Here is a 20178-nt window from a genome sequence, read left to right on the forward strand (position 1 = left end):
AAATCACTGTTTTCTACCATGCACACTTTTCCCAGAGGAATTCCACTGTAAATACATACAGTAAGTGTACAAAAATAGAATTTGAAGAGTGCTGTTAACTGAGAATTTTCACACTAGCTTTATTAATAGGACACGCTTTTTTTCCCCAATTATACTACCTATGCAATGAGTATAAGGTGTGAAGATTCCCACCCCCCCCAACTGCAGGAAGTAAAAGAATTTCTGCTAGAAATACGAATTTACCAGTACAAGTAAGTGATTAAACTGCTCCCCTACACTCACATCAGCCTGCATAAGAACGGAGCAGCCTGCACCACTTGTGCAGTGATGCCACTGCTGGTAGCCACTGCAGCATTGTAAATGGGCATGGTGGCACAGGAAGCTGCAAGTGACAAAGCGACTAGAAATCCACTTCAGTGTTCAGCTGCAACTTGTGCTCTACCACAGCGTACTCTACCAGGAGTACATTTAGAATTGCAGGTCATCCATAACAAATCATTTTCTTCTGCACAGGTCAATATGATCTCCCATGGAAAACTCTGAAGTATTTGGAAATACTTTTATAAAAAACGCAAAAGCAGACATTCTTTATCAGGCAGGAAGCAAGGGGTTTTTTAAAATTGTTTAATTACATGTTTTAGGTAAGCACAGACAATACAATAGATTTCCCACCAGTAAATATTTACATTCTTTCCCCTAGGCTTGAGCTGTTCATTAAGAGTGTCTTTCAATCAATATCCTTGCTCAATCACTTTTGCTCCAAAGAAGGGTGCTGGAATAGAACTATTGCAGGAAACATTCCATCAAGGCATGATTTTCTGTGGGTTTCTTCTCCTTTAAGAACCATGTTTCTGTAGTTCAAGGTATTTTGGGAGAATCCTGGCTTCCAAGATGACCTGAAGAATGCACTCAAACCAAGCAGTGTGTTGAAGTCTTAGAAATACTTAAATCGATACCAACAGGTGTGTTGGGGAGATGAAATTCTCTTTTTCACTGGCGCTGCCATTGATGCCTCATTTCTGTTAGGACAGTTTTACACCAATTTTGGTTTGTTCTTTTTTCATTAGCCTTTGCGCCTCTTTCTCCATTTTCTTTCGTTGTTGTTCTGCTGCTCTTTTTTCCCTTTCCGCTATCTTCTGTTGTCTGTAATTAAAGAAAACATGAATTGGTAAATAACAGGAATCCGATTTTCTGCACAGTCATACCTTAAATTCCTGTTACTATAAATAATAAAAACAGAGCTTCAGCCTACTGTAGTTCGGTTTTTTATTGTGCTTAAGTCCTTTTTTCAGATTATCTAGTCTTGGGCAGTAATATTTGTTCAATTATTTTACAATCTAAAAGCCACTCCATTCTCAAAGGTTCACAGTAAGTGAATCAGTGAGAGTGTATGACAGCTATAAGGCCTAGAGCTATTTAGAATAAAAAAAAAAAAATTCTATCTAATGCTTTGAGTAGCAAGATTACCCATAATTTCAAATTCAGACCAAAACAGTTTGACTTGTCTGGAACACTGACTCGTGTCTCCCCTTTCCCTCAGATAACTTGTAATATTCCCTTTCACATGTTCATGATCTGTGTTGTACTCTATTGTTTAGTACAAGTATAAACAGCAGCCTTTAAGGAAATTAAAAAAAAAATTTAAAGTCTTAATTTATGTATCCTTTTAGCATTATTTCTTATCACTGCTACAAAACCCCAGACATCACTATGGGTTAGCTCAAAGAATCTGTCTACAGAAATAGGCTTCCAATTTCAACATAGCTGACTAGAGTGAAGGACGAAAAAAAAGAACACAAAAATACACTCATTTTATTCCCTCACTTCAGCTAGAACACATCACTGAGTGTCACAGGGGGCAACAACTGGATCCATACTCCACGTAGCACATTGCAGGTCTCTCCTGTACTGCATAAATAGTAACAGAATCGCATAAGGAGGTCACTCCTACTTTGGATTCAGTTTATTAGATACGAAAAATTTGCTAAGTTGCTTGCAAGAGGACTTTAGAAACAAAAATGAAGCTTCTTTAACTTCAAAAGGTGAAACTGAACACAGATTCAGTAAGAAGAAAGAATTACTTATTAAAAGAGAATAAAGAACTCTTAACTGACAAGGCACTAGGGAGTTAACTTTCAGTGTATCTACATTACCTGTGCACATCCACTTAAGTGTGTAAAACATACAGAATTAAAAGCTAGCTAATCACCTGAAGTAACCTTCTCTGGTAGACTCCAACTATGGACAAACTGGGCACACAAAACTTAGAAAAATTTGAGGTACAAAGGCTACATACTGTCTTTGTATTGGACAGGACAGGGACTGCACTTACTTAATACCTTCATGGTTTCCCTTGATTGATTATTAGTGGGTAGAAGTTTTTCTATACTCTATTAAGCTGCTCTGCTATTTGTCGTGGAAGACTAAAATTAGTCATTCATATCAGGATCTACTTCCCAAGTTAATAGAAGCCCGAACTTTTTTTTTCAGATCATGACCTGCTATTCTACATTCCACCAGAAGGCCAGATAAGTGACAGTGCTGTCAGCCTAGCATACACAGAGTAATAATATTTGCCACTTTACAGTAGCAGATTTTCTTATATTCCCCACACCTCTGAACTGATGCAGAAGGGAAGAAGCTGTATGTACACCATCCAGCACATAGAGACAGTAGTTCCAAAAAGCCACATGACGTGTTAAGCAATGCTGCTATTCATTTGCAATTCTGAAGTGAGAAAAATCATAGCAGATCATGTTTCTCTCCCCCCGCTATAAACTGGACGACACAGAACTCCCCTGCACAGAGAAATGGTTTCCATGCCCTCTCACTGGCTGAGTGGTTTTACTGGACTTCAGTTATTCCCAAATGAGAAGAGACCTTCACATCACCTCAGACAGAGGAACTGAAGTCACAAAAAAACACAAAAACAAGCAGCTTAGCACAAAGTGATTATCTTTCCACTGCTCTTTTACTTGGTCATTATTCAAAACATTGATCTCTATTCCAAACCTCCTGCATGTTTTCAACAGAAGGTTACTAACTTTCAGGCTCAGGAAGGTTTTATTTCTCAATAAAGGAAAAGCCTATGATGAACTGCACCCACATTTGACTTACCTTTTCTAGGTTCCAAAGCAAGGAATTCAGCAGAGTTTGGATGGAATGATGCAGTATGTTTAAACCAGGAAAGTATTCATTCCTGATGTCAACCTTGCTTGGCATTCCTAACAAAGTTATGTCCAAAAAAACCCATGCTAAACCTCTCTCATTGGTTAGCAGAACACTAATTATAATCAGAACACTGTTAGCAGACATTCTTATTCCAGCGTGTTTTTATTTACTGTATATGTAGTGAATAACTGCAATAAGGACGACCTCATACCATTTGGTCTTTTACTTCGACATAATTAAAAATGTACCAGCATTTGCTTAACTGTTCCCACTGGGAAAAAGACTTCATTGGTATTAGAAAGTCTAAAGGTGCAGATCAGTACCTACAGTCTGCAGAAGAAAGCAAGTTCTAACTAACTTCAATTAACTGAAAACCCAGTTTATCATCCACTATGCTGATTCATCACTGACTGGAAAATTCTAGTGCATCCCAGCCTAGAACCTGCTGGGGAGTGGGGAAAAAACCACACCAAAAAAACCCCCACACATATGCACTAAGTCACCAGAGAGAAGGCCACAGGATACTGTCTTCCCTGCTATTCAGCAGGCCACAGCCTATTTTTAGACAATTGATCAACACTCCATTACTACACAAAAATTATTCTAGTCTAAGACACTTCTGAATACTAACTGAGCACCAACAGGTGCCCAGACACAGCCAGCTAAAGGAGATCCTTACTTTTTCTGCACATTCATTTTATTCTCAGTAAGTACTGCTGGAGTACAGTCAGCATAAACACTCTGGAGGGTTAGGGGGACTTTGTCCCCCATCTAGCAGTCTGAAATCTTCAGACCATTTTGTAGACCAAGATGCAGTCTTCTAGCATTAAGAAGAGACTCAAGATCACTTCCTTAGTACAGTCTGTTGAAAACAGACCCAGGCCTGTCAAGTACTATACTTGAAGTTTTATGTTAAATGTCAGATGTTAATTACACCACAGATGTCTACTGCAAAGGGAAACTCCAAACCCAGAAGGTATTTTCTATGAATCTTGCTAAAAATCATCCAGCACTGTGCTCAGTTCAAATCACTGTAATTTGATGTGCCATGAATAAAGCACAGGTTTTACTTCACACAGCTGGGATACAGCTGACACAATGATCAGTTGTGCTGAAGTGGCCATTCACAGCTGGCCAAGTGGTATATAATACAGACGGTTACAGTTCTGATAATGTTCTTTTTATTTACTTGAAATATTTGGACACATACACATCCCTTCTAAAACAAGTGAAGTCTGATACTTTTTAGTGGGGTGAGGAAGGAATTCTATGAAAATTAACTGCTTGAGCTGAAGCCTTTCAATAGTAAGGATGCCAGGCTGAAATATTTAGAACAGCCTCAAGCAAATAAGAGGGCACTTTGAAAAATGGAGTTTGTGGGAAAACCCCACTGCTATCCCCACATCAGATATCTCTCTCACTAAGTATTCTAGATCATGAACCTGGCAATTGGTAGACAATAAACCTTTGACCATCCTGGGAATATCCACTATACAAATTTTACAGTCCAGAAATAAACTGGCATATGCACACACCGGATTACTTTTAATAGATAATTTGTATAAGACAAGTCTCTGCTTCAGAAAGTTTGAATACTTCTTTCATAATGTGGGTGTTATGAATGTGGTATGGGTTAAGTAAAGTACGACGCGGCCTCTACAGTTAGCAAAAGTAGTTGTTTCATTTCTCAATTCAAAAAAGCAGTATTTTTCATTGTCATTAATTTTCTTTCTCTGGTATATCATAGATTAAGTCTCAGTAGATTCCACTTTAGAAATTAAAGATACTACTGAGCATACTGATACTCTTTATGGGAAAAGGTACTATCCTTGGAACAAAAGCAGCCCAAAGGCACATCAAAGGTGTATCACAAAGCTTGTCTTTTACTAGTGTATTGCAGAAGTACAAGACTTGAAACAGTTTCAGTACTGAATTAAAAAAACAAACCCAAACAAAATATTGACCAGAATGTACACATGAAGGTATCTGATTAAGTTTACAAAAATATTTGCAGTACAACAATATTCTCACATGTTAAACTGCTGCAGAGGAAGACTGACAGAATTAGAATTGATTGAATGTAATCATCTATCATTAATGCATCAAAAGCGTGCTGGTGACTTCCCTCTTGTCTTATTCTACTGGTTGAAAAGAGTAAATTTTCCCAAATATTACAATAAATAGCTTACCAGAACCCTTTTTTGGAAAAAATACCTTTTTTCTTTAAAGATCCACAGTTCTAGAATGATCTTTTAGTATATCATGTCCTTATTTCATAGCACTATTGTCCCACTGAATCACTGTATTTGTGATTTTGTGAGTAGAATGAGCACAGTTTAGGAATCTGAAGCCATGTGAGGCAGGTTATCTGATGATGTAGCAAGCAATTAAGTTTGATAAAACCTTGAAATGAAACAGGTTAACATTAAGTCACTGCCAATGCAAATCATTGCATGTGATTAGCTTAAACACAATCTGCATCTCTTTATGCTTCATACTCCTTCCACATACTCTTAAGAGGAGAAAAAAAAACCCCACAAATGGAACAGATGAAGTATTCACACTAACTTCGTGTGAGACACTTTTTACATTCCAGCCTTATGAGCTAGTTTAGTTAAGTTAGCTAGAAAAGCATAGCTCCTATGAGGATTCCAAGAACATACTTATAACTTCACCTTCTGTCCTGAATTATTTTTACTTTACAACACATGATTATGAACCATTTTATAAGGACATTCAGTGGTACTTTACTTAATCAAGTTGAAACATGTTATTTGTACATAATAAATTGTTGGGGGGGAGGTGGGGCATTGTTATTTTTTGGAGGGGGGAGTTAATATGCTGTTCCAATGTTCCAGTGATTCTCTGATTTCCCCCACTATCTCATTCACTAAATTGATTAGATAAAAAAAATGTATTCTGCCAACTACCAGTTACATAGAGATTAGATGCATATAGATAATTTGTCTTAAGAACTATTTAACAATTCTTAGCACTTATCAGAAAGGTGTGACAACAAACCTGTATTTGATTCTTCTACATGAAAAAGTTTACATGGTATTACATTATTTTCAGTTACCTGAGAACTTCTTCTGCCTGCCAGGCAGCATCTTCCTCTTCTTCCCAGGCATTGGTATTTTCTTGCCAAGTATCCAAGTCTCCCAGTTCAGGCTGAAACAAAAGAAGAGAAGCTCTAAGCACATAGAAAAAATAGATAAAACATTTTTAACCTTGACATTTCAGACTTCCAGAAATATTTGGGATATGACAGTACTTCTCAGCTTATTGTCTATATGTTTTCCCCTGCTCTAATACTGACTTTTTCCAGTTAATTTTGAGAAGGTTTTTTGGATTCCACTCGTTGGTAACAAAGGAAGGGAAGAAGCACTGAAGTGCATTTTTAGGAAGGAGAAGATAATTGAGCAAATGAATTGAGTAGATAGGGCAAGAGATTTCTGGAAGCTGCACAGACAAACCAACACATACATCCACATGTTTTTATATCCAGTATCACTGGAGTGCTGCTTTTACTCATTAGAAGCCCTTTCCTGAATTATTTTCGTTATGGACAGTCTAAGGAAGTGGTATGGCCATTCTGTACCGCTTTGTGTAGACCCTTTTGTGCACTATGTTAATCAAAGCAGAAGCACCATGAAAGAAAGCAAAGGGGAAGAGAGAGACCATCTCCCTCTAAACAGCTAGGCTATTAGGTAACTAGACTATTTTTTTCAAAGGCTAAAGAGCAAAAATTAGGCGACTGCTAGAATACAATCCCTACAAAAAGGAAGGGAGAAGGAGAAAATTAAAAATGCATCCAAGATAATGAAGCAAAGGTAACCCAGAGGCTTTCAAGGAAAAAAAAAAAGCGCCTACTCTTTTGTTAGGAACTTACTGTGTATAATAAAAAGAAGTACAGTCTGTTGCTTTAGAAGATTTGCAAGTATACAAGTGTTTAGAAGCTTCTTCTGTTTTTATCATCGATCTGTTAAGTTTCTCAGTAGAATAATTCAGTTAAAATTAGGTTAACAACTTCATTGCTTTGAGCCAAGTACTCAATTTTACAACAATTTACATTATTCCACACTATTCCTCTTGCTCCACACAATGCAGACCTTAGACAGACTATTCCTTCCCCTACAGAACAGTCATTTAACTGTCAAACATACAATCAATACTTAGAGAATACTTACAGACTGGTGAATAAAAGGAATATCTTGTGTAGCTGCTAATCTGCTAGAGAATCCTGTGTTTCCCTCTGGAATCCCAAAATTTAAAGGCTCTCGTTTTTTAATAACTATCTGAAAATATTAAAAAAAAAAGAAAAGTTTTAAGTCAAAGCGCTGCACGGATTCCTTGGTGACCGTGTATCTCTGTGCCTGTGAAGGTACAGCTACACAACACCACACTGCATCTCAAACCTACTCAGGTTCTGGAAGCTGTACAGCCAAATGAACTGGTAAGTAAGAGAAGCTAAACACAAAAGACACAAGAACTCCCTCCTCCCCCCACTAGCTTTTTCTTAAGTCACATGGAAACCTATGACTGTATGAAGATAGCGAAAGGCCACAAAGAATTACAGATCAAATAGCCACATCTCCCAGTACTCATATAAGCTACCACTTACATGACATATTCCTTGGAGAAATGCTGGTTCCATCATAGGTCATTGTAAGATACTACTCTTGAGGATAGTGCTGTCTGCACAGCTTTACTGCATTAGAACATGAGCTCTCTTAGCTACTTTGATAGCATATCTGTGCAGACAATTTAAGTTTCAATAGTTGAAATATAATTCACTATCACATCAACTGGTAAAGCTCAGTACTGATTTGGCTGAAAAATATGCACTAATGCTTCTCCTAAAAGGCTTATCAGCAAATTTAACATGGTTGCTAAGATCATGTATCCCTTACTTGTCTTGACCTCAAGATACAAACTTACTCACTTCATTTAGCCTACTTAAAGTTTCTGCTGCTTCCAAAAGAGGTAGAGTCACAGTTCCACTGACTGTACAAATGCTAGTACCAGTGCAAGAAAGGAAACAGGACTAGACTATCTTATTTAGGAATGATAGACTGTTATTTGACTAAAAGTCCATTTCCAGACATTGTAAATAGGAGCAGTAACACAAGTAGATTCCACCTCAGATATTAGGGTCCATATTGAGCCCAGACTTGGTGGAAATACAAGCGCAAATTCCTATTTAAGGATGGTAAGAAGGCCAAGTTAGCAGGAATATTCTTTACAGTGCCTGTAGCCATCCCTAGAGATACGTTTAAACTAAAACCATTATACAGTATTCAAACAGCACGGACTCTTCTCAAGTTTTGTTCTGTACATGAAGCTCAATCTATTAGGTTAAAAATGCCATTACATACAAAGGATAATTCTACCTCGTCCCCAATCCTTCTCTGCTGCCCAGATTTTGGGAGATCAAAATCCTTAGAAGACTTTAGTCCACAGAATACTACAGATCCTCAATGTACAGAAAACTGCCTGCAGTATCATCTCCAGTTCATAGGACCCCAGGAAGATTCAGGCTGGACGGGGCCTGAAGAGGTCTATGATCCAACCTCCTCTTCAAAGCACTGTCAGTTCGGAGGCTGATGAAGGTACTCAGGACTTATCCACTTGGGTCTTCAAGACTTTCAGAGATGGAGCCTGCAGAACCTCTCTGGTAACCTGTTCCAGTGCTTGACTACCTTTGCTGTGGAAAAGGTTTTCCAATGGACTCAAAGCCCTGTAAGTACCCAGCTGGAAAATTTCCACATAGAAACAAAACCTGCAAGATTAATCAGCATTTATTTACGGTGTTGATGCTCTTGTGGATATGCCCTTCTGTCTTGTCTCCATAATAAAAATGGATACTTGAAGACCAAGCTATTTTGAAATATCAGCTCCCTAATTCCAGCCTCCCCAATATAACTTGGTGAAACAAGTAACGACTGTTTTCTGAAACAGCAGTGCTGCTACCTCAAACTTGATTAGAGCAGGCTATGGAAAGTCTCTATTCAAATAATGGAAAGGTATGAGCAGCAGTATCTTAGTGCAGTGGATCCATTTTCAGAATTAAAGTGACTTGAGGGTTCTCACATTATACTTCCCAGAGACTTCAGACTATGAAATTCTTCGTAAGTTTCCAATAACATTAAGACTAGTGACGTAAACATGAACTAGCACCACATTTGGTAAGATCTCAGAGAGTCAGTATTTTTAATTGGACATATTAGACTAGACATCAGCACCTATTCTCATTTCAGTAGGACAGCTTAATTTTACCAGAACCACCTTCTGTAAGTTGCCAATTTACTTATAGCCTATTTTAACGGAAGAAAAACCCTTCATAAGTATAGTTGAAAGTGCAATACCTACTTTTTGAGTTTTTCTTATAGTTGGTGTCATATCTTTGAAATAATCAGGTTCCATTTGTTCCAAAGGATTTTGCTGAGCGGCCACATTACCATTGCCACCTTCAATCTTCACACTAGTAGGTGCATCTTCATCCCATGAAGACCAGTCTTCTACTTCTGGCTGAATAGAAGTATATGGTACAAGTTAATATTATCTTCAAGTAAAAATTTGTCTTCTTATATCTTGCTAGATATATACTTATTATTATATAGCATATATAATAATATTATATCTTTCTAAGATACATACCAATCCTTTTGTAGGACTGGTATAATAGGTAATCACTTAACAGAGTGATTAAGTCACCTACCACTTAAGCAATTACCTGTTTAGGAACAGATGAATAATCCACTGTGGTTGGCAAAGTTATTTGGTCTCCACTTAACTTTCGCCCTCTTCCAGACCTGAAAGAAAAATGTAGGATTCCTCCAAGCTCTGAAAACATGAGCACTAAGTTTAAAAAAAACAAAAAGGAAGTCTGAGAACAGCACTACTGAAAATAGTCATGGCTAAAACATTAAGTGCTTAAACTACCTTAGTATTAACTACTGCCAGTAAAAGTCTGCTAAACAAAGGAATCTCATCATGAATTTAAAATGGTGCTCACAAGAATTTCAAAGTGCAATTTACTTTTCAAACTGCAAGGGAAATGGAGGAGATGCAACTTTAAGAAATATGATAATGGACAAATTAACTGAATTATTTGCATATAGTCAGTTACAATTTTTAGATTGCCAGTGCTTATGAAGCAAACACTATCAATCTACATTTGTTAAAAAATAATCATTTCTACTGTGAACTGAGTAATCTTTCAACTGGTCTTAGATGTTAAGCTGTGTCTAACAAATTGCCTTCTGAACTGCTATAGCGCTTTCTCTTTCAAAGTCTGAACAGAGGTAGTACAAGATTATGCAAGTCAACAGCTTCTGTTCAATACATGCTTTTATTGAGACAGTAGTCTTTAAGTAGAAGCATTTCAGCAACTGCATCAAATAATTTTAATTTAAGACAAACACTAATACATTGCAAACAAATCACCTAGTTATTTATTTAATGGCAGTGTTCAAAGATCACAATAATAATTAATATATTCTTAGCTGACATTCGCTGTATTTTAAAACCTTACAGCACAAAAGAATGAAATTCAGGCTCACACTCGTGTTTTTCCCAAGGACTGTAAGGTCCTATAGAAAGACAATCATGTAATTGACCTTATGCAGCTTGGAAAAGTTATGTTTCATTTATTACTACTGATGAGCATACAACTGGGAAACTACAATTTGGAGTTTGTATCCATCAGTTCTACTATTATAGAACATTCTACCATCAACTCAGCATAGCTGAATTGCTTGCAATACCACCTCTGCTGCATGCTAGTGAGTAATTAGATATATTTTTCCTACTTTAAGCCCAACAGATTCTTCCTTAGGGAAGATCAGGTGCTATCATAAAATTTTGAAGCTTTATATAATTAACTCTAGCCCCTTTAGAAACTATTCCCTTAAGCTGAAAAGCAACACAGTTCAGGGGTAAAGGAAGGTGAAAACACTGTTCCCTCAAACACATTAGAGAGACTTCTGGTTCTGGCTGACTAGATTCAGTTGATGTCTCTAAAGGAAACCCAAGCTTGGAAACATCCTCCTTCAGACTTGTACAACATACATATCTTTAATAATATTCTAAGCCATGACTTCTGCAATTATATATATTTCCCTGTTTATATGATCTAGAAGACTCCAGCAAGTGGCTTATAACAAACATTCATCTAGCCAAAATTACTACGCTGACAAGGATGAAAGTGGGAGGAAACAGCTTCTGTCATACAGCATGGGAAAGAATATGCTACACAGGGCAGCACTGAGGAATGCTACGTATCTCCACTCCTTTTTTGACAAAGGAAACAAGATGCTTATAGGAACACTTACTTCACAACCATCATTAGACAGATATTGATCACTGCTTTGAATGCCAAATGCCTTAAGAATTCTTGGTTTTGTTTCTCCTTACTAATTAGCAGCATCCAGATTTCTCAGCCAGCGAAGACAACTAGAGATTTTAAACAGAACTAAGTTTCATCTCTTTTTATACTTATACCTTTTATTTCCTAGAAACAGTGGATTCAGACAGGCTGTTGTTTATCAAAAGAAGTTTTAACTAAAGAGATGACTAGTGCCATACGTAGACTTTATGCTGATTAGAAAGACGAACAATCTTTACAGGCCCTTGTTTACTAATGTAAACTCTACAATCTAAATAAGCATTAGCTCATAGTCATTGAATTAAAACGCACATTTAATTAAATCACATTTGCTGGTTATCAGGCATACTCATACGTAGGGGTGCGTTACAGGAAAACAAAGGTTATCAAGCTATGCTTTGCAGCTGACATTAAACAGGAGAAACATCTGTAGTTAATGGACAATTAATTTGATCCACTGACTCGCTTATGTGAAAGACTTTAAATTTTCGTTCTTTCAACTAATTGTTATTCACAGAAGAAAAGTTCACTCACTTTTTATTCCCAAGCAGTTCCTCAGCTGTTCATTTCAAGGATTTAGTTGATTCAAAAGTTGAAAAAACAGAGGAATATACTGTCATTACACCTACTAAGCAATTATCTGCTTATAAAAGCCATCTTAACACTTAGATGAAGGGTCCATGTAATATAGAAGCTATCATCAACTCAGTATTTTGACTTCTTTTAGAACTTGAACAGCAAGAATTCTTATTTGGAATTCACATCACAGAACTAAGGTTGACATCTATATACTTGTATGCAGTATTAAAATGTATCTTTTTAAAGCTTCACTAGATCTGTAGTGAATTTACCAACCACTTGAAAGCTGCCTCTTATTTTTGGAGTAAGTAAAGGTAAACAGGAAATAAAGTTTTTGTGTCTACCACATATTCTGCACATACTTTAACCTCACCATCATCATACACAAAAGGAGAATACATTTCTCTAAATTTCTATTAGTTTATGTAAAACATTCTGCAAGAATGGCAAGAAGCAACAGTAGTTCAGATGACAGCACAGCGCTGAGATGATCTACCTCAGGTACTCTGCTACTGTACTACTGAACTCTACTGTACATAATCATAACTCTTGAGGGTTTTTGAATGCTTCTAGGTACCACACTGCTGTGCTCATGGGTCTACAGCTCAAAAGAACAGAGTATGGCTTACAAAAGTAAGCAGAAATAAGTCATGGTCATTAAAAAAAAATGCAGTTCCCTTGAACTTTAATCACTGTCCTCCAAACTTTTGAAACAATCTTCAATAGGCAGAAGGATCTGAAGTCTCAGGCAACTGTTTCTTGACAAAGAAGGATGAGAATCACATTTATAATGAAAGCCAATTGACTGATAACCAGGTGGATGCTGCCATTAACTGAACCTCTTAAAAAACCAAAATAACACTTGCCAAGTGCTACTAGAAAATATGGAGAACAATTTTTCTTAAAGTTTGTTACAGGATAGTTTTAAAAGGCAATTTTAAAACCCTGTCATAGCTGTTTAGAAAGCACTCCTCATGAGAGCTATCATACCACAAAATATACTCACAACTACACTACATAGACTTTTGAACTCTGAAGGAATATGCAGATTAAAGAATGAATTTGACTTAGTTTCTATCTGTCTTGGTTGTTTTGCAATTAGTAAAATCAGAACTGGGAAAAGTGGTGGGTGGGTGTCAAGAGAAGAAAAGAAGTGCAAGAATCGGTAATTAAAAAAGTAACCAAATTAAATAAGACATGTTTACCTGCATATTAACTTTTTAATGAAAGAAAGCACTGCTGCCAGGCAAGTACAGATTTTAAAGAGTCGAAACTGTGTTATGGCCATGGTGAGAAACCCTTCCTGCAAAAGAAAAAAAGTTAGATGTAGAGGATTACACATCTTTACATAGTTCTTAAAGTCAATTTTCTTAGCTGCTGATAAGCAAGGAGCATTCTGTAAAACTATATTAATGCAAGAAAAGAGAGAAGGTACCTGGAGCAAAGACACTACCTGCCTACTATCAGGGTGTTTCACTGATGTAAATATACAAGTACCTAATGTATATGGCCTTTAAAAAAACAGCACATAATCACAGTTAAAGTCACAGTTACAGATACTTTTAAAGGGCAAGTGTGGGCAATCAATTGCAGTGACTGTACAGCTGATTTGTTTTAGACACTAACAATGGTACTAAACATTAGCAAAGCAAGGAGAACATAATAATCATCATTAAGAAGCTCACACTTGCTCGAGCAAGTCTTGCATATACAAATTATAAATCTAGTCATTAAGTCAAAACCCAAAATTGGTCCTTTAAATTTAGTTTCCATTTTGATGGAAGTGTACGATGAGAACAAACACTGTTTATTTTAGAACCAGTGTCACTGAAGAGTCATCAGCAAAGAAAGACTCTGCTCATCCTGTGTGCACTATAGCACAAGTTAACTCCTAGATCTATCAATATTCCTATGCCAGACTGGATCACACCAGCACACCCAGCTAAGAAAAAAATCATCTTTGGCTGAAGCCAGTTATGTTGGCAGCTATTTTTCAGTGTCAACCTGATAATCTAGGGAATTTATACATTATTCCAACAGATCCTCTCAAACAGGTACAGACAGTCAGAATAATCTGCTGTAGTTCAAGGATCCCTTTTCTCTCTTCTACAGGTGAGCATTTCAGAGTAAAGAAGAGGAGGTTAGGCTTCACAAATAGCTTTTCATTATATACATCTACACTTGTAACAACATTTTCTGTTGCAAGTTTAACATACCTTCTGGTGAGAAGAAAAGGCAGCCCTGTGACATTTTCCTCAGGCCATGAGTATTCCATGGAAGGACAGCTTGATTTCAAATATGCTATGGCATTTAAATCACCTTTTATATTCCAGGCTTAAGTTAGGAAGAGTCAGGAAGGTGGATCATTAGGTAGGCTGCTCCAATACTGCCCTGAGGATTTTATTAAAAAGTACATAATGGGATTTGTAAGCTTCATGGAGCTTAGATTTAGTTTTTATTGGTGCTCATTTGCTAGATAACGTAACTAGTATTAAACACTCTAGTAACATAGTACTGGAAACATTGCTTCACATACAGTCCATATAAGGAAGTTGTGCTACTGAAAAATCATACAGGGTGGCTATGAAACAAACAGGTCCCTTCTATTGTAAAATGAAAGGCTAAGTCAGTAAGTAACCACCAAATTATGAACCGCACTACCAAGGTATATCTCAGGAGAAAGGCCTCATAGGACACATTTCACCTCTACTTCAACACTAGCATTGTCTTAAACCCATTTCATGGGAGACTTAAAAAATGCGGAGAGCCTTATACAAGAGTGGGTGTCAAACGAGCTTTCCATGTAAGAGGAAACAGTCAAACTTCCCACAAAGAAGCAAGAACCGCAGACAATGTCCAACACGTTTAGCTTTTAAAGACATGACTATCATTTCGTATTGTGCTCAAGCACTTCCTTACCTTCTGGAATAAGCAATTTTGACAATATCTGTGTGACAGGAGAATGCATCAGTTAAGAATTTGAAAGATTCAGAAATAGTAGAAGTTAGTGAAAAAACAGTGGATAGCACCTAGATGGACAGTTCTCTACTCTAAATGTAGAAATTAGTGCAAACTAACACTGAATCAGTGAAAGAAATTGTTACGTTTAAAAGAGGCAGCTAGAAGCCATCTACCTGGGATTTGATGCACAAAGAGCAGGTGAAGTACTGAAATTAGAATAAAAGTATGCCTTTTCTGAAAGGAAGCTTGTTTAGAAGCTCACTCTACTCTTAGCTCTCAGAATTAACTCTTCTATTGACTTGGGGGGCAGGAGGGAAGGCGTAGAAAATTACTCAACGTTAGAAAGAGTAAAGCCATTTTTCCTACTGTTTAGTCTACCTAAGTGCCACACTGGACAGCCAAGACAGATCCTAAATTAAAAAACAAACTATTGATTGAAAAGATTGTTTTAGGAAGCAACCATTACTCAAAAACTTCTGCAGACTCAGTATTATTTGTGCATAAGTTCAAAGGACTGGAAAGTTTATCAGCTAAGTGCAAAACTAAAACCAAAACAACATTCCAGTGTGTCACAAATATATATATACACAGACATGTATATGTACATACATATGTATATATAACCCTAGTTTTTCAACTGATTTTTTTTTTTTTAATATATATCAAATTGTGTACTGTATTGACTTCCCAATAGAAAGTTAAACAACTGAAAAAACAGAATCCTGAAGAACTCTAGCTTGCAAGCTTGTGAAGTCCACAGCTGACAAGAGTTAGCCACTGGAAGTTAACCCATTTTTCCCAGGCCATTGCTATCCATGAGTAACTATACTTCCAATATCACCAGTATGCCTGCTTGGCATGGCTCATATCATCATTCCCCAGAACAGTCAGATAACTTGACCCTCTCCACTTTCTATGTGTCATTTAAAGATTTCAGAGTTATGATGAGACACACACACACACACAATCACATAACGTATTTGTGTTTCGGCTGCATTTCACTTCAACTATGGCAGAGACAAGGCCCTTCAAGACAGTAAGTACTGTTTTGCCTGCCTCTTTTCTGAACTTTGATTGTAGTCTTCCCAATTAAGTTAACCTCTGTACGCTACAAATTGTCAGATGCACAACCAGACTTTTGGCAACAACATGCTACCAGCTAGCCATAGCAATATTAGCAATTCTCCACCTTTAAAAAAGTACTTTCATCAGTGTATTTAATTTTTATACTGCTAATTAAGATATGAAGCAGTATATATGCATTAATTTTAGCAATATGCTAAAAGCTGTTTAAAATAAAATCTTGAACCAATTATTGGCTCAAGATTAAGACATGTCATGCATTCTGCCCAGTGTCTGAAACAGAGCTTGAAGCATTTGCGTCATTGCTGTAAGGACAGCACTACCCAAAAAGAAAAGTTAAAAGTAGACTAAAGGTTTTGAGGGGTTTTTTTTGTTTAGGTTTTTTATTTGTTTGGGTTTTTTTAAAGTTAATTAAATTTATCAAAGGGAAATAATTTTATATTCTGAAGCAGTTGTATGAATACAATTGTACATGAAACCTTAATATTTCCTGAGTTCACTGCAGTCTTAATTCACCTGATACCATTACACTAAACTTGTTAACTGAAACAAAGTGCTCATTCTTTTCTTGTTGTCCATCTTTCTCAAACACTGGAAAGAAGCATAGCCATGTATCTTATCTAATGAATGAGAACAAACACCAAACAGTGTAATGCTAAATGGCAGAGCCACAACCTTCTTTCTTCCTTTTCTTCTCTTAAGTCTTTCCCTGATAATCAATCCCAAAAGGAACTACAATTATATCAGCAGCTGACTATCATACAGGACAGCACAGAGACACCATACAAAGTGGCAGTGCTCCAGCAGGAATCCTAGAACATTTCTTAACAGATGGAGACAAAGGTGAAACACCGGACTAGAATTCAGAAAACCTGTCTGTCAGCCTGATATACCCTTGTGCATATCACACCGCATGCCTCAGCTTCCCATTTGTGAAATGTAATACATTAGAAGCAATCTCAATAATGGGAGAGGGAAAGTTCCATGCCATTTATCAGACTTACTGTCAACAGAACTTTTAAGTTCCATATAAATAAGTATATAAATCAGAACATGAATCCTAATTAATTCTAGCAGTCAATGCAACAATTTTGTAACAGACACCAAATTCAGCTGGAGTTTGACTTGTGCAGCTCATATTACCTTCTATTGGTAAAAAGTCACAACAGTTGCTCACATGGAAGATGAGCACAGAAAAGATTAAAGCACGGCAGCAGCAAGGTGCCAAGTCAGAAGAATGAGGTAACTTATGCCCAAAAGCATTTTATGGATCCATAAAGGAAATCTAGTGATGGAAGGGAAAGTTCGTAAGTTTACTGAACTGAAACAGTTTTACATTGCTTTCAGCTTGCAGCAGTGGCCCCTGAACTGCTGGCACCTCTGGCTTCACTGACACTAGCCAGCAAATCAGCTGCTACACGCATAGTCCTGCTGAGTTAGTCAGCTGTGGTGCAATAAGCAAGACTCTCACTGGACGCCAATGAGCACGTTGTCATCTGGAGAAGCACTTCCTCTTTCATACTTAATTGCACACACAAACACCACTTAAACAGTATTGCAAGAAACAAAGCTGATTCCAAAATAAAGTCACTTTGTGACACTAAAATTGCTTTAGAGACTTGTTTTCTCCTAGTAAACTCATCTCCTACTGACATTGAAAAAGATGTCAAAACACTCATAGAGCACCTATCCTGCTCTCCTCTGTTCCTCTACAACACTGACTGATTTGTACTGTGTAGATTTCTTTAGATATCACCATCTTCAGAAAGGAATTTCTGCCCTGAATTACCAGTGCTTTGTGAATTGATTGCATTTTCTTTCACATCAGTTCATCTGTGACTCTGGAATGAATACATTAAGACATCTTGGAAACAGCGACTTTAACTTATATTAAACACACCTAGCTAAATAGCCAAAGGATGGCATCTAAATCAATACTAAAAATAACTTTTCTAAAACTAATTGGTTCCCCACCAACTACATATTCACATGAGCAGCAAAAAAGCCTCATCCTCCTAAAGCAAAATGAGAAGCCCATTTCCTAGTAGAAAAGACCAACATAGCCCTGAGTGCTTACATATGTCAGCATCAAAACTTCACAAAAGCACCACTGAACCAGTATGTTTTCACTATATCATCTGATAAAAACCTAGCAAGTACCATATTATTAGTCCAAAGTTTCAGTGGCAATGATAGGATTTCTTAAACGTTCATTTTGTACAAAATTTTACAGAAGTACAGCGACCACATCAATCTGAAGATGACCAAGCAGGTTTACAGGAAGACAGAATCTTATGAAGATTAGTAGTTACGAGTTAAAAAACCCGTTTATTTTCAAGCACGCAAACCCTCCTCCAAATCACGTACAGAACAAGGTGTACAAAGATATTCTGTATTTTAAAAAAGGTAACATAATGATCCAGGAATGGCATTCAGTCAGGTACTGAAAGACACCACCAGCATCTCCTGAATTTCAGAGAGAGCAATCATGACTCTGTAGCCTAACGAGGATGTTCTAGTCCCCTCTTCCTTGTTGATTTCTGTGTTTTTTGGTTGGTTGGGGATTTTTTTTATCACTGTATAAAGAAACATAATATTGGGAACACTGGAGGAGGAGGAAGAAACTTACCAGGTAAATGTCTTTACCACTAAGTTTGATAAATGGATAGATTAAATGGCAGCATGACTGAACCTTGAAGCCATGCTACTATGGCATTACAGAGGAGCAGAATCCAAAGGGAAGTTTTGGAGGCATGTCCTCTAACTATACATAGGTGGTCAGGGGATGTCCATAGTCAGCACTGTAGTTTCAATACTAATGCTCTGACTTTCAGCGTAAGCACCCTAACTAGGCAGTTGTGAAAGAAGACTACTCTGCCTATGATTTATGGGAGCGAGCCAAGTCATCCAAGGTGTTCAAATCCAGGAAGAGATTTTACGATATCAGGAGCTGCAGAAGATATCAAAAATCAACGAGGAATGTTTGTGTCTCTAACTAAAGGCAGTAAAAATGGGTTCATGCTGGCAATTCCTAAGTTATTCCTAGACACCCAATACTGTTACACGACATACAGAGTTCCAACTTTTTTTTAAACGTGCTACTCCTAGAGCCATAAAACTTCTATAGTAATACCACCTTATCTCACTCCCTCTTCAAGAAACTGAATATAGTTCCAATCTTGTTAATGCGAACCCTTTAAGCTTTCTCTTCTGAATAAGTTCTATTTTTCAAGGCAACGTTAGTCAAAATAGAAAGTTGTGGTGAGTTGACCCTGGCTGGACACCAGGTGCCCACCAAAGCCACTCTACCACTCCCCTTCTCAGCTGGACAGGAGAGAGAAAATGTAACAAAAAGCTTGTGAGTTGAGATAAGGACAGGGAGAGACAAATTACTGTCACAGGCAAAACAGACTTGACTTGGGGAAGTTAGTTTAATTTATTGCCAATTAAATCAGAGTAGAATAATAAGAACTAAAACCAAATCTTAAACCACCTTCCCCCCACCCCTCCCTTCTTCCCAGGCTCAACTTCACTCACGGTTTCTCCACCTCCTCCACCTGAGTGGCACAGGGGAACAGGGAATGGTGGCTGTGCTCAGTTCATCACATGTTGTCTCTGCCGCTCCTTCCTCCTCAGAGGGAGGACTCCTCACATTCTGTCCCTGCTCCAGCCTGGGGTCCCTCCCACAGGAGACAGTTCTCCATGAACTTCTCCAACGTGAGTCCTTCCCACAGGCTGCAGTTCTTCATGAACTGCTCCAGCCTGGATGCCTTCCATGGGGTGCCGTCCTTCAGGAACAGGCTGCTCGAGCGTGGGTCCCCCATGGGGACACTCCACTTGCATGCAAACATGCTCCAGCCTGGGCTCCTCTCTCTCCACAGGGCCATAGGTCCTGACAGGAGCTTGCTCTAGGACAGGCTTCCCACAGCATCACAGCCTCCTTTGGGCATCCACCTGCTCCACTGTGGGGTCCTCCACAGGCTGCAGGTGGAGAT

General features: G+C 37.7%; 1 protein-coding gene across 1 annotated transcript; it reads right to left on the reverse strand.

The window, feature by feature from the left end:
- Positions 1-613: 613 nt before the first annotated feature.
- Positions 614-13440, reverse strand: EBAG9 (estrogen receptor binding site associated, antigen, 9). The gene is made up of 6 exons (XM_010287222.1): positions 13345-13440; positions 9908-9986; positions 9544-9702; positions 7362-7469; positions 6251-6342; positions 614-1143 (listed from the first exon to the last, which is right to left on the reverse strand). The coding sequence occupies exons 1-6, from the start codon at positions 13425-13427 to the stop codon at positions 1023-1025; spliced, it is 642 nt and encodes a 213-aa protein (XP_010285524.1). The 5' UTR covers positions 13428-13440; the 3' UTR covers positions 614-1022.
- Positions 13441-20178: the final 6738 nt, after the last annotated feature.

This window comes from Phaethon lepturus, unplaced genomic scaffold, assembly GCF_000687285.1.
Source record: "Phaethon lepturus isolate BGI_N335 unplaced genomic scaffold, ASM68728v1 scaffold8455, whole genome shotgun sequence".
NCBI classification, from domain to species: domain Eukaryota; kingdom Metazoa; phylum Chordata; class Aves; order Phaethontiformes; family Phaethontidae; genus Phaethon; species Phaethon lepturus.